Source organism: Solea senegalensis, linkage group LG20 (assembly GCF_019176455.1).
Source record: "Solea senegalensis isolate Sse05_10M linkage group LG20, IFAPA_SoseM_1, whole genome shotgun sequence".
Taxonomy (NCBI): Eukaryota; Metazoa; Chordata; class Actinopteri; order Pleuronectiformes; family Soleidae; genus Solea; species Solea senegalensis.
In genome coordinates this window covers 16787829-16801010 of record NC_058039.1, presented here as the reverse complement: position 1 = coordinate 16801010, position 13182 = coordinate 16787829, and the positions used below count along the sequence as shown (strand labels likewise).

Below are 13182 nucleotides of genomic sequence, written 5' to 3'. Positions count from 1 at the left end.
TAATTAATTTTCCAGGATGATAACTCAAATACAAATACATAAAATGACCCCCTACCTTCTTAAAGAGCTCATATACACTGCATATACCCGCTGTACTTGGGGCCATATCTGACATGAGCTTGTTTCAGGGAAAGTGGAAAATGGGGTTACTGTCTAAATCCACTCCCGAGCACTAGGTGGCGGTAATGCACCAAACACACAAGAAAAAGACAGGACAGGAGGAGCATGTTACAGTAGTGTACAAAAACCATGCTGATAATAACACAACAGTAGAGGCGACTCTTGACGGAAAGTGTCCATTTTTTTTATTTAAGACTCAGTTTAAACAAACAGGTAAATACATTAACTCTCATCGCGCGATGTTGCTAAACTGAGATACATGCTGCTAACGGCAGTGTTTTTTTTATTCCACATGCTAATGTTGTGTGTTAGCATGTTATTAGTACGTGCTAATCGATCAGTTTTAGTTAAAAACAAGCACTTTCATGTTAATATTTGAACTTTTTTAGTTTTAGTTGAAACCACCTATAATGTGACAGTAATGTGTCTGTAGATCATCAGTGTTTAACTGACTTTGCGTCTGTGTGTCTTTTCTCACAGATGAGATGTCGTGTTTTGATGGTAATCCTAACTTCTGTCCTGAGTGTGGGTCTGTCCTTCCTCTGCCAGGAATACATGACACTGTCCTCTGTCCCCGCTGCTCCTTCTGCATCCCTGTAGCAGGTAACAACTCTCTGTCTGTCTGCCTGCCTGCGCTGTGCTCCAAAGATACTGACATCATCACACACTTTGGTTGTTGTAATGTTTGTTGTTGTATTCTGTTGGCCCTAAATTAAAACTATGATGGAGAGATTCTTCTCAGGACCAGGATTGCGTGTTTCTGCCCTCCTTGTTTTAGATGTTGCCCTGCTCCAACACACCTGATTTTGACAGAATGATACTGATAATGGCTCATCATAAATTATTTTGTGATGGGAATGTGTTTGTGAGGGAATGTGAAGCCACTATCACAATCCAGTGGAAATTGGGATCTAGATGAACAAAACCAACACCTCACCGTCCATTTAAAATAGAGAAATAGTCTGTATGCAAACTGTTTTTATCAAACTTTTTAACAGATTACCTCTTACTTGTTTTATTCAGAGTTTGCAGGTCAGGAGATTCGCTCGACTGTCGTCTTCAACCCTGTGGAGCAGTCGGCAGTGACTGTGGACGATGTGGACGATTCTGACCTGAAGGGACCTGTGGTAAGAACAGAGCAGCTGCTGCTTATCGACTATTACGTGAGACAACAACAACAAAAAAAGCAGCTGTACGACGTATTAAGAAGGACATCGTCTCATTGTAGATTGACAGACGCTGCTCTCGTTGCAATAAAGAGGGGATGGTTTACCACACCAGGCAGATGAGATCTGCAGACGAGGGACAAACGGTCTTCTTCACGTGTGTACACTGCAGGTAACCGCTTTTTGTATATTTACATACACATAAGAAAATATGGACACTGGGAGCTGCAGTGACATGTTTTCAGAGCAGTAATTCTAAATATTCTTGATGGAGTTGCTGGAAATGAGCTTAAAGTAGCATCTCCACAGAGCAAAATTTGAAACCTGAAGTTGCCTCACTACAACAACAAATCCAGGCCATCAAGTTGTTATTGTAAATGACAAACATTCACATTCAGTGTATATGAATTTCCTTGTTTATTTTTTGTACTTTTTTGGCATTTCAGGTATCAAGAGAAAGAGGACTCCTGAGGAAAGAAAAAACAACTGCTGCATATTTTCTCCATGTTTGGTTGTGTCAGTTTTTCAGATGTGAGGAACAAATTGTGCCATTTTTTTTTGTAAATAAATCTTTACATTGCAAAGCATGGCGGTCTTTCCTGAGTTATTATCGTTCATCCTGAGCTTTTACTAAATAGTTTCCACTTGCTAGTTTGTTTTTAATTGAATCTTCCGTAGATTGGATATCTGCAGCTGAGTAAAATACGTCTGGAATGACAAACACGAGTGGAAAAAGTGACGTTGTCAGAAGAAGAAGTGGTGGACATGTGAAATCTGACTTTTAATCACAGATAGAATGCAGATATGTGTAGCAATTACCCAGACAGGCTGTTACATAAGCAGGTGAAACCTTTCGACGAGTGACGTCAGCGCCATGGAAACAAACACAGTGAGTTCCCTTCCTTCAGTGACCTACTTCTCAACAACTTTCATTTAAACCTTTTAAACTATTCATACCATGTTGCACACAGTGGACAAAAAACATGAGCCGTTTATTTCCTGTTCACCCTGTAGCTTAGTGCCACCCAGTGGATGAACTCTATACAACAACAAAATAAAAAATGTGATATGCAAATGCATTAAAAAGCTTTTACATTATTATTTGTATAGTTAGAGTAAGATTCATAGATGAGGAAACGTGTTAACTGTTTGGAAAATTGTCGTTGTTTACATGGTTAAAATACTACCATACGACTACTAAATTAACCATCGACTATTTTTGATTATCATGAATCGGATTGAATTTAAGAATTAAAACAAGTTTTCAGCTTCTTAAATGTGAACATTTTCTGGTTTCTTTGCTCCATATTAACAAAGAAATCGTAATAACCCTGACCTCAGCCCAACTTTAAAACATGTCTCCACCTTAAAAGCGTACTAATGTACGTTATAGGGATTTGATTTTTGTCCCCATAATGTAAATGACTGCACTTTAAGCTACAGACATATTTTAAAGTTGGGCTGAGGTTAGAGTAAAAGTCTCTGTCTCAGTCATAATGTGACTGTGTAAATAGATTTAAGTCCCCACAACATAAGGAATACCAGACACACTTCATTCATAGTGAGGACCCTCATAGACATAATGCATTCTCGAGCCCCTTACCTTAACCTCAACCATCACAACTATGTGTCTAACCCTAACCCATTACCCCAACTCTAAGCTAAACCCAATTCTAACCCTCACCTTAAAACCAGGTCTTAAAGCTCCAAACAGCCCTTTAAACATGTCCTGTTTCCAAATTGTCCTGTTTTATGCTGTTATGCTGTTAAGTGACAAATACAAACACACACTGGTTTCCATGGCTTCATTTGACATCACATTGATGTTTTTCCTGGAGACTTATTACTCTAACCCTAACCACAAATTACCACTTGCCTACTCCTAATCCTGACCCTAACCTTAATCTAACCCTAACATCTAGGGAATGCATTCTGTCTATGGGTGTCCTCACTATGAATGGAGCGCAAACGTGCGTGTGTGAGTGTGTGTGTGTGTGTGTGTGTATACCATAGACGTATAACAGCACATCAAGTGCTCGCCTGACAAGTTGAGACACCACGAAGGTGTGGCAGCTCTCATGAAGAGGAGGAAGTCTGCCTGTGCCTTACTAAGTGTCAGAGGGGAGGGAAGGAAACTTGGTGGAACATTTCCTCATCTCTGTCCCTCTCTGTCTTTCTACGTGCCCATTTCACCCAGCTCTCTAACAAAGGTCCATGTGCTGTCGTGGGAAAGAAAGTGTGGGGACGTGACCGAGTGTGAAGAACATAGCGTGGAGACGACAACAGCAGCAGCAGCAGCAGCACAGGAGCATTAAAACACAGGTTTGGAATCCGCATTTCTCTGAAATACGCGACTCACTTCACATTCAGAACTTAGCTATGTTAAATGGGGGGTTAATCGCTGTTGTGGCGATTAATTGTTGACATTTTAAACCACAGTCGGTTGAGAGGTGCCACAGAATGTGTCACTGAGGGAATACAGTGACAGTAACAGCCAGCTGTTGTGTTTCCCACCGCACAGATGTGTCATTAAAATGACGTGAAACTGTCGTCAAAACTATTTTGAAAGGGGACACTATTGCAACATTCAGGGGCCACTTCAGGGGACAATGTTTGTTGTCTCATTGTTTTGCAGTGTGTAATAGTGAAAGTGCTGAGCTACCTGGTAAATAATAACAAGGAGGTATACAAGTTTAAAAAAATATAGTAAATCATGGTTTATTGTATATTTGAATTGTAATTACCTTTGGCTTAATCCTAACCCTGACTTTAACCTAACTTTAAAACATGCCTTCACCTTAAAATGTTAGTATTGTACGTTATGGGGACTTGATTTTAAGGTCAGGATTGTCAACTATTCAGGGGCCACTTCCTTATTATTTTGCAGTCTGTACATATGTATATATTTAAGTTAAGTTGAGTGTTATTCAAATATTAGACTCTTTATTTGACATTTCTTCACTTTTACTCTATTAGACAGTGTTTTATTGTCGTTTACAGGTCTAGATTCACCTTATAAAAAGAAGCAGTGACTGGTCCTGAGTGCTGTTATAAAATGAGTGAGAGTGAGGTTTACGTTACACATTTTAACCTTTTCTGATGTAATTTAAACCGCCCTTCCCTTTATCCCCATGTCATCACCTTTTTCTTTTTAAATTTAAATTCATAGAATCTGCATTTGCTTCTGAATAGCCTGAGTCTGTGTCTGCTGCGGTTTTTAGAAATTAATTTGAATACAACAAACTATCCTACGACTGATACTGATTTATACGCAGTCGTGTCAACATATTTGCATAATCTCTTAATCCCCAAATATGCAGGAACAGACTATAGAGATGGCATAATCTCAAATGAAAGTTTCCAAAGCCTAAATGAATTCACAAAGAAGGGCTCCTTAATTTGCATAGCAGCTGTTTTTTAAAGGTCATACTAGGATTTGAATCACAGGTGTATTCACATTAATGATGGCTGGGTTCCATTTAGCTTCTCCAGTTTCGGGGTGCATGCTCGCTCACTGTCCGACTTACTTCCCAGTTGTTTTAGGCCCTTTGCTCCGTAAACTAACAGGTGTAGATAATCACATTAATGAGGGCTGGGTTCCATTTAGCTTCCACAGTCTCAGGCTGCAATGTAACACACAGTAATGATTGTTTTTCCATGACGGCACGGTTCAGTTTGGAACAGTTAACCCTGGGTCAGGCGTGTGTTTTATTTGGTGTTTGGTCCCTGCGCAGTTTGTCTCAACAAGACGTCACATTTTGAGAAGAAGAAGAGAAGAGACACCGGTCACAAGGGAGTGACGTTTTTCTGTCGTCCAATGTCCCTGACCTAGTCACAGTCATAGTCATATACTGTGAAATGATGGAGTTTTGAAAGCTTCATTGATTCATTTGCTTTGTAAAAACTGAATAAGTGTCAGTAATTTAAAGCCAGAGCCACTCTGTGGTTTCCTCCGAAGACAGGACAGCAGCAGCAGACTCACAAGGAGCTCTGTCAATGTATAACAACTGTGAAATATCAACACTGCAGAACCACATTCGGGACAGTCAAAGGAAGTCACATGTGGAATTCAATGAAATCAAACTGATAAACGTTCACTATAAAGGTTTAAGAACTGGCTGAAAACAAAACATAGACTGTACACAATTTTAATATGTCGTCTCAATAAGGTCGGACAGTTATGAAGATTATGTGCATATTTACATGAGATGCACTTTATCTCCACTCCGTCTTACTGTATTGTCCCTGATAAAGATTAATTTAATTGAATAATGGTACGCTCAGCCAAGAAATATGTACCGTACTGCACCAAACCAAACCTGTTCCACTCAATAAAAACACAGCTTAACACTTGTGTTTTCATGATAAACATGTCAAATTTACATAGTAAATGAGAGTCCAGTCACTAACCCTGGCTTGTTTATTTTCCCCTTCTTTGCAGCACTGCTTTCCCACCATACTGCGTCACCATGCGGAGATTCAGCTCCGAGGGAAACCTCCTGGATCTCGACTTCTTCCCGTGGAGGAAGGTGGCACTGAAGAACTCGGACAATGAGAAGAACCGGAACTCCGGCACCTACACACTTACACACCTGGAGAAGGACAAGGGCGAGCACAGGGGGTCAGCTGGTCTGACGGGGGCGGAGTCCAGTGTGTACGCCGGTGAGAAGAGAGAGCTGACCAAGGAGCACAGCATCAGCGCGGAGAACATGAGCGAGATGGGGAAGCAGAACAAGAACCTCCTGGGAGTGTGTGACCTCAGCGAGAGCTGCAGGGCCTACAGTGACAGTCAGCTGGCTCCTCCCGCCCAGGGCAGCGGCGACAGTGTGGACGGGGGGGACGCGCCTCCCTCCCTCAACCCCTTCTGCTATCCTCACCAGCAAGAGCATCACCATAGAGCCAAACTTTCAACGGCTAAACTGCACCTCAAAATGCTGTTTGGACAGGTGGGACACGCAGCCTACATACACAGATTATACATATGCAAAGTTACAGAGTTTTTTATTTTCCTCAAGTGGATTTGCATGAAATTAAGACACTTAAATAATGCACCTCTGCCGAGGTAAATAGATCCTGGTTCTGCTCATTTATGTGGTTCCAATAAATCTTTAAATATTTTACTACTAATTGACTTCACACTAAAATGTACACAGCCAGTCAAATCCCACTTTATTTTTGCTGTGCTAAATCAAATTCCAGAGGAGTCTCGTACGAACCATGATGTACATTTGGTCAGTTTTAGTCGTATTTAGAGCAGAATACACGACAAAAGTACAGCATGTTCTGCAAAAAATAAACACATTTCATATAAATCCAAAAGGATTATGTATGGAATGAATTTACAAAGATAAAAACTAAGCACATTTTCAGTCTGTTCTAACTTAGTTTTATAAACACACACACAGTTAGTTAGTTACCGTTTTTTTTTTGTTATTTTGTTAGATTTCGGTAACTATAACAACCTTGACATACTGTCAGACAGGTGCAGCTGCAGGTGGAAATAATAACCATAATAATAATAATAACAATAATGATAAATAAGATAAGGCACTGACCTGAAAGTACTACTGTACATCTGAGGCGTCAAAGCAGCCGCTCACAAATCATCTCACTGGGTTTGAAACGTGGCTCTTCCATATTCTGTGCCTCATTGTAATCAGATCAGTAGTTTTTGAATAATTCTGCTGAGAGTCAACAGTCAAACATCAAAGAAAACAACTCAACCTCCTAATATTTATGAAAGCTACTGAAAACAATTGGTGAACTCAGCACTTATCATTCACAAAATATCCTGCAAGTGCTTGGTGTAGAATTAAATAAATGAATATTTAATATATTTACAAAAAAAGTGAATTTGGTGTTGCATAACAGTTTGTAATATTTATTCATATTCAGAATTATCCTCACTTTAGTTTATTGAAAACATACAGACAAGTAAACGTGAATGTGTGTATATTTGTTTATAAAAATTAATATCTTGTGATTTCCTTTTTGGGGGAAAAGCAGAGTCCTCCATTAAGATGTCAATCATTCTTTCTCACTGCATCTTTTTAAAGAATTCAAAAGAAAGCCAAAATAGCTGCTGATTTACATTAGAGTTCTAAAGTGTTTATATATCCCAGTCTGCCTCCTCATATCCTACGTTTTGAGTTATTTGCCAGTCCTGAAAATCCAGCACATAATCCAGATTACCATCAGAATCGAACATTGGTACAACCAGAATATTTTTATTCAAAATGTTCAAGGTTACTGGACAAAAGGATAAGGGGGAAAAAAAACACTTGTGTAACAATACTAAAAGGCAACACTGCAATTGCCAAAGACCTTGAAAAAAAAACCTTGTTTCAGCGAATTGGAAATTTCTCAAGAATTTGAGAATTTCTCAAGAAGAATCAGACACAGCACACACCAAAATAACAAAGTAGTTATTTTTAGTTGAAGGCCAAGGAGAACAACAAGACCAACGAGAGAAAACACTCAGAGAGCACAAACCGTTTCTTACAGTGTCACACTCGCCTCACTATCTCACAAGGTTACAATTTAAAAAAAAAAGATAACCACCGAAACCTACATCCACACTGAGTTATGTCTTACAAAAGTGGCAGAAAACTTCATCTCTATGGTGGAGATGAGGGTTTATATTCAGGGGACATTATAGCTGTTTTGGAAATGAAGCCCTTGAGGTAAAGACCACTCTGTAAACTGCTGCTTTGCTGCCTCTGGTGCTGAGAAATCTGTTCATAAAGAGCGTTATTGTGTATAAGCCACTGGCAGAAAAGTACAGGTTAGAAGAACCTTTCATTAACTGAAAAGTAAAAGTGTTTGTCTACAAAACTACAATCAGATGAGTGAAAGGAGCTTTAAAAACCATTTGAACGGCGACTATAATTGAGGTGTGTGTCTATTAGTTCACTACACTGTGACGCAAGCTTTCGTTCACGCAAGAGTTGATTTATGAGTACTTGAAAATCAGGTATGAATGAAGTTGTTAATAAAAAAACAACAACACCTGCAGTGATGTTTACGCCGTGTGTTGCAGAGTCCTCACACCTCCAACAACAACCTGTTCAATGCAGAGCAGAAAGACAGGTGAGAATTCTTCTGTGCTGTTAAAACGTCTTCGTATATTACTTTACATAACCTCGCGCTGGATTTCCTCACATGCTTTTGGTCCCGGTCCACAGTGCGAAAGAGAGGAGGTCTCGCCTGCTCTTCATGCGTCAGTGGAGTCAGGTGGGCCACGGCAGGAAGAGGAGGATCAGCCGGGAAGAGCTGGAATCGTGGGCTCAGTCTCTGAACAGCCTGCTGGACAGTCCGAGTAAGTATGCGTGTATTTTTGTTTTAGTCAGCCAAACCCATTTAGAGAGAGGAGAAACCACTTCATTCACTGGTTGCTGCAGGCATTTCTTTGAGGAAGTAAAGAGCAAGTATGTGCTCACAAGTAGACCTAATGTAACTAAATAAAGACGGTTAATTATGTTAATTATGAGTGTCTTAGTTTAACCCTTCAGCTACGTGAGCAAGTTGCAGGAATTTGTATACAAATTACGATATCAACCACTTAATAGGCATTTTTAGTTGCTTCAGGAATCAATGTGTAAATACCAGGTTCATAAGTGATTATACGGGCTGATATACACATATTTAAATTAAGTATTGATTTCAGGAGTTTCAGTCAGGCTTTAAGCTCCTTATCAACAGTATTCGGGACAATCTTAACGCGTCTTCATACCTTTGTGGCAACAGTTTAAAGAAGATCCTTTTCTATTCCAATATAATAAAGACATGGTTTGACGAGTGTGGTGTGGAAGAACCTCAACCCCACCTCGTCCAAACATCAGTGCCTGACCTCATAAATGCTCTACAGAATGAATGAAGCACACATTCACATAGAAACAGTGTGCAAAAAGTGGGACAACCTCCATATTAAAGTACTGTATATGTATTTGAATACATCATGCCATGTATGTCCATGTAGTGTATGAGTTTAAACTGGTTCAGGGTTCAGGAGCCAGGACTCCACAAAGAGCTGCTGGTCCTCACTGATAGATGAGTTTAGGACTTACCTGTGTTTGCCCTGGGATGTTAACAGCAGCCACTGACTGGAAATGTTGCTCATCACTGACGTCACAGATGACGCCACTGACGGCACGGAACCAGGGAGCTACAGTGGTGGACAGGATTTCCTGTCCTGCACATGAACTGAAGAAACATACCAAGCTATTCTAAGAGGCTGTAATAATACTAATGATGTTAATAATAACAATGTATAATGGGTTTATAAAAAGCAAGCCAAGCCTCTTTTAATACTTAAGCAAGTAACATATAGACTAGGACTGCCCAAAGTGGGGCATGTGGGCCAAAGTTGGCCCCCCAAAGGGTTTAATTTGGTCCTAAAACACAGAAAAGAAATCAAATTATAAAATCACTGTTTATGCCGTTCACTGTCAGTGAATCAGAACATTGACAAACAGCTGAAAGGCAAGGAGCAGCAGTGAAAATAAGCAGAGAATTATAAATCTGATTTAGCTGCACTTTAAAAGCTGATGTGACTGAAAACACACAATGTAAAGTTGTTATTGACTAGTGTTGGTCATCCCTGGGCACCGCTGATCTAGAACTTTTATTATTGTTAATTATGCACAAGAGAATGTGATAGATGCATCAACAGATGATGTTCTGTGTAATGGTAAGGTGAGAAAGGGGAAAAGAAAAGGTGGATGGATGTAAAGGAGGTAGATGATGACACTCTCACATTTTCTTACCTCCTCACAGCCGGCGTTTCGGTGTTTGGAGAGTTTCTGCGCTCCGAGTTCAGCGAGGAGAACCTTCAGTTCTATCTGGCCTGTGAGCAGTACAGACACTCGTCCAACAACTTCAGTCTTCAGAGGAGAGCCAAGGACATCTGTGCCACATACATCCAGCCAGGCTCTCCCAGAGAGGTACAGTATACCATGTATACTTGTGTATATACACCTCCTCATTCACTATTAGCTGTTTTATTACTCAAATGAGTATATGTTTTGAATTTATTGGATGATGGATCTTAATGAAACACCTTCATCGCAAGAAAACATTAAGATCCATCATCCGTTGTCAAAAACCCCTCCAAATATAAAGACTGTGGACTTCCTTTGAAAATGATATGTAGATGAAACATCATTCAATAATAATATCTCATTTGTTGAAGAAGAAACTTTTTTTCCCACATTACGGCAAGGGCTTTCAGTTCATCTTCAGATATGTAGGCCAAAGAAGAAATAGATCTGCCTAGTTTTTGTTTATAAGCTTTTAACCTACATCATCCAGGTGAACAACAGCACTGGTAATCTTAATTTGAACATGTTTATGAAATCAGTGAAGCTGCAGCAACTTCAATAATCTCTGTAGCTGCCACCCCCCACAACTTGAAATCCAAAATCTCTAAACTCTTCTTCTTTCATTGTTAACATTTAACTTCAGTTATTTTATTATCTAGTATTTACTGCACACTGACTGCAGGAGCCAGCGCCTTAATGTTCTTTCACGTCAACGTGGCAATAACTTAACCTTGAACCTTAACCCTTAGAACACAGAGCATTTTGGCTTCTTTTTTCCAATATTATGTTCAAACATGCAGTATTTGCAACTATATAAACACACCAAAGCAAGCAAAAAGTACTTAAAATGTTTAAAATCGGATTGAATTTGTGAAATTTGGAAATACTTCACAGTTTTAAAGTTCACGCGGCTTGTTTTCATGTCTCTTTTGTGACTTCTGCACAATTATTTCTACTTTATATCACTGCTAAAAATGCGATTTAAAATGAACCAACAAACGCATAAGACGAAAAAAAACAACACATTTTTTAAAGCCTGAACATGTGACCTATAAACGCACACCCCCAGGATGTCCGTATAAGGAGTTGTGTATTATTCCCACGGCAATTTACCAAGGGTGCAGATCTGTGCCGTGTGAGCACTAAGGGTTAAAGAGTAAATCACTTAAAAAAACAACTTTTAACAGCTAAAGGTCTGTACATTAATACGCAAAAACTGACAAATTTGTCCTTTCCTCCTGGGACGTCCTCTTAGGGAGTGACAACACTTCCGCATTAACCAAGATGATGTGTCAAGAACAAGGTGCAAGAACTCCCAAGAAAATAATCATTGTTTTCTCACAGTCCTGGAAGGGAGAACACATTTGAGCCTGAAGATGATGGAATACCCTCATCTTTTTATTCATACATGTGCATTACAATCCTAGTTTTGTCTCATTGTAGGTGAACCTGGACAGTAAGACCAGAGAGCTGACCATCCAGCTGCTGCAGGCTCCCTCTCACACGTCTCTGAATCACGCGCAGAGACGCATCTACTCCCTTCTCGACATGGACTGTTATCCCCGCTTCCTGCAGTCCAGCGTTTACACCTCGTTACTACAAGAGGCCGACTAGTAACCACACACACGCTCCCCGTGTACGAAGTTAGTGTAAAAACAACCAAAAACCCCCCCAAAAAATGACTGTTGATACTCACTGGACACTGAGAGGAGGAGAAATGTAAATTGGTCAAATCAGGAAATGTTTGGGGAGATCTTGTCATGGATGTTTCCGGTACAGCGCACAAACTGTTGACAAAAGAAATTCCCAATAAAAATCCTACTTCTTTCGTTGTTAATATTGTTTCCGTAGGACTTACACAGAGTACGTCACTCACACATACAACTGTCCTGCACTTATTCCCCTCTCTCTCCTCCTGTTTATGTTCTATATTAACGTTATGTTTGTGTTTATTTGGTTTCAGCTGCTTTGTACACGTACATGATCTTATTGGCATCGACACAGCGGCGAGAGCTCCAGACCAGAGGCGCGCTTTAGGTTCGAGAGGAAAAAAAAAACATGACGGAGGCATTTTTTTCACTCGCATTCAATGACCCGTGAAAACGCTCCGCTCAGTCATTAAACGTGTTCCCAGCGAGCAGCTGTTGTTCCCATCCATGGTCATTAAGCTCACTCTCTTTGAGTTTCTTTGAAAAATCAAAGGAAAAACAAGTTTGGCCAGAAAAAGCTTCTCACTACAAAGGTCAAACAGCTGCACAGATGGGGGGGGCTGAGATGTGCTTGCTCAAGCGTACGCTGCTCCAAACCATTAAAGGACAGTAAATAAGTGTTTGAGTATTTCAATGGGTTCCTCGAACGTCAGGAACACCAAATGTAGGTAGAGCAAATATAAGCAAAAAAAAAAGGTTTGAGAGGTTTTTTGAGGAGAAAGAGATTCCAAACCCTTAAACCCCTGAACTCTCAGGGCCCGTTGATGACGTCATCTGCTGAGTGTGTGAGTGTGAGAGGCTGCACGGACTCAAAATCATATAAACAGGAACGGAAAAACACTTCATGTGCCACGTAACATGCCAGAAACTGCAGCTTATTTGTAAAATGTAATGTAAATTGTAATTTTATGTTGTTTACTCTCTGTTGACGGTGTATGTGTGTGTGTCTGTGGGGGGGGGGTTATTTAAATTTAATAAAGTTAACGGCACTTTCTTTCTTCATTATAAACTTTTTTGTAACGTCAACATCAGGGTCAGTCGCTGCTTCTACGCTCATAAATGTTTTTTAATATTTTTTTTATAAATGCAGTCATAGATTGCACACAATGAACTGTGGGTAATCCCAGTCCCCGAGAGCCCCCTAAACCCTTAAGTCCTGAACCCACACAGACTTTAATGACACGGTGTATGAGTGCGAGAGGCGGCAAAAATGGGACAACACTTTGTGCTTCATGATGAAGCCGAGGAGAGCCAAGGACATCTGTGCCTTTTTCTGCAAAAACGTTATTATTATGCAAAAAAAAAGGTTGATGAATATACGTATTGGCTTATTCTAACCTTTATCTGATTAAATTGCTTTTAAACGAC

The 13182-nt window shown here is 40.0% G+C and overlaps 2 protein-coding genes and 1 long non-coding RNA gene across 3 annotated transcripts; 2 read left to right on the top strand and 1 right to left on the bottom strand.

The window, feature by feature from the left end:
• Positions 1-210: 210 nt before the first annotated feature.
• On the top strand, positions 211-1873 carry polr1h (RNA polymerase I subunit H). Its single transcript, XM_044052969.1, has 5 exons — positions 211-333; positions 601-723; positions 1144-1247; positions 1349-1458; positions 1733-1873. Exons 2-5 carry the CDS (start codon positions 606-608, stop codon positions 1755-1757), a joined length of 357 nt encoding a protein of 118 aa, XP_043908904.1. The 5' UTR covers positions 211-333; positions 601-605; the 3' UTR covers positions 1758-1873.
• Positions 1874-3357: 1484 nt separating this feature from the next.
• si:ch211-152p11.4 (regulator of G-protein signaling 18) lies at positions 3358-11942 on the top strand. The gene is made up of 6 exons (XM_044052522.1): positions 3358-3608; positions 5728-6232; positions 8326-8375; positions 8471-8604; positions 10062-10228; positions 11549-11942. The coding sequence occupies exons 2-6, from the start codon at positions 5756-5758 to the stop codon at positions 11717-11719; spliced, it is 999 nt and encodes a 332-aa protein (XP_043908457.1). The 5' UTR covers positions 3358-3608; positions 5728-5755; the 3' UTR covers positions 11720-11942.
• Positions 6185-8512, bottom strand: LOC122786314. The gene is made up of 3 exons (XR_006362430.1): positions 8448-8512; positions 6842-8349; positions 6185-6246 (listed from the first exon to the last, which is right to left on the bottom strand). It is a non-coding gene; the product is annotated as an uncharacterized LOC122786314 (long non-coding RNA).
• Positions 11943-13182: the final 1240 nt, after the last annotated feature.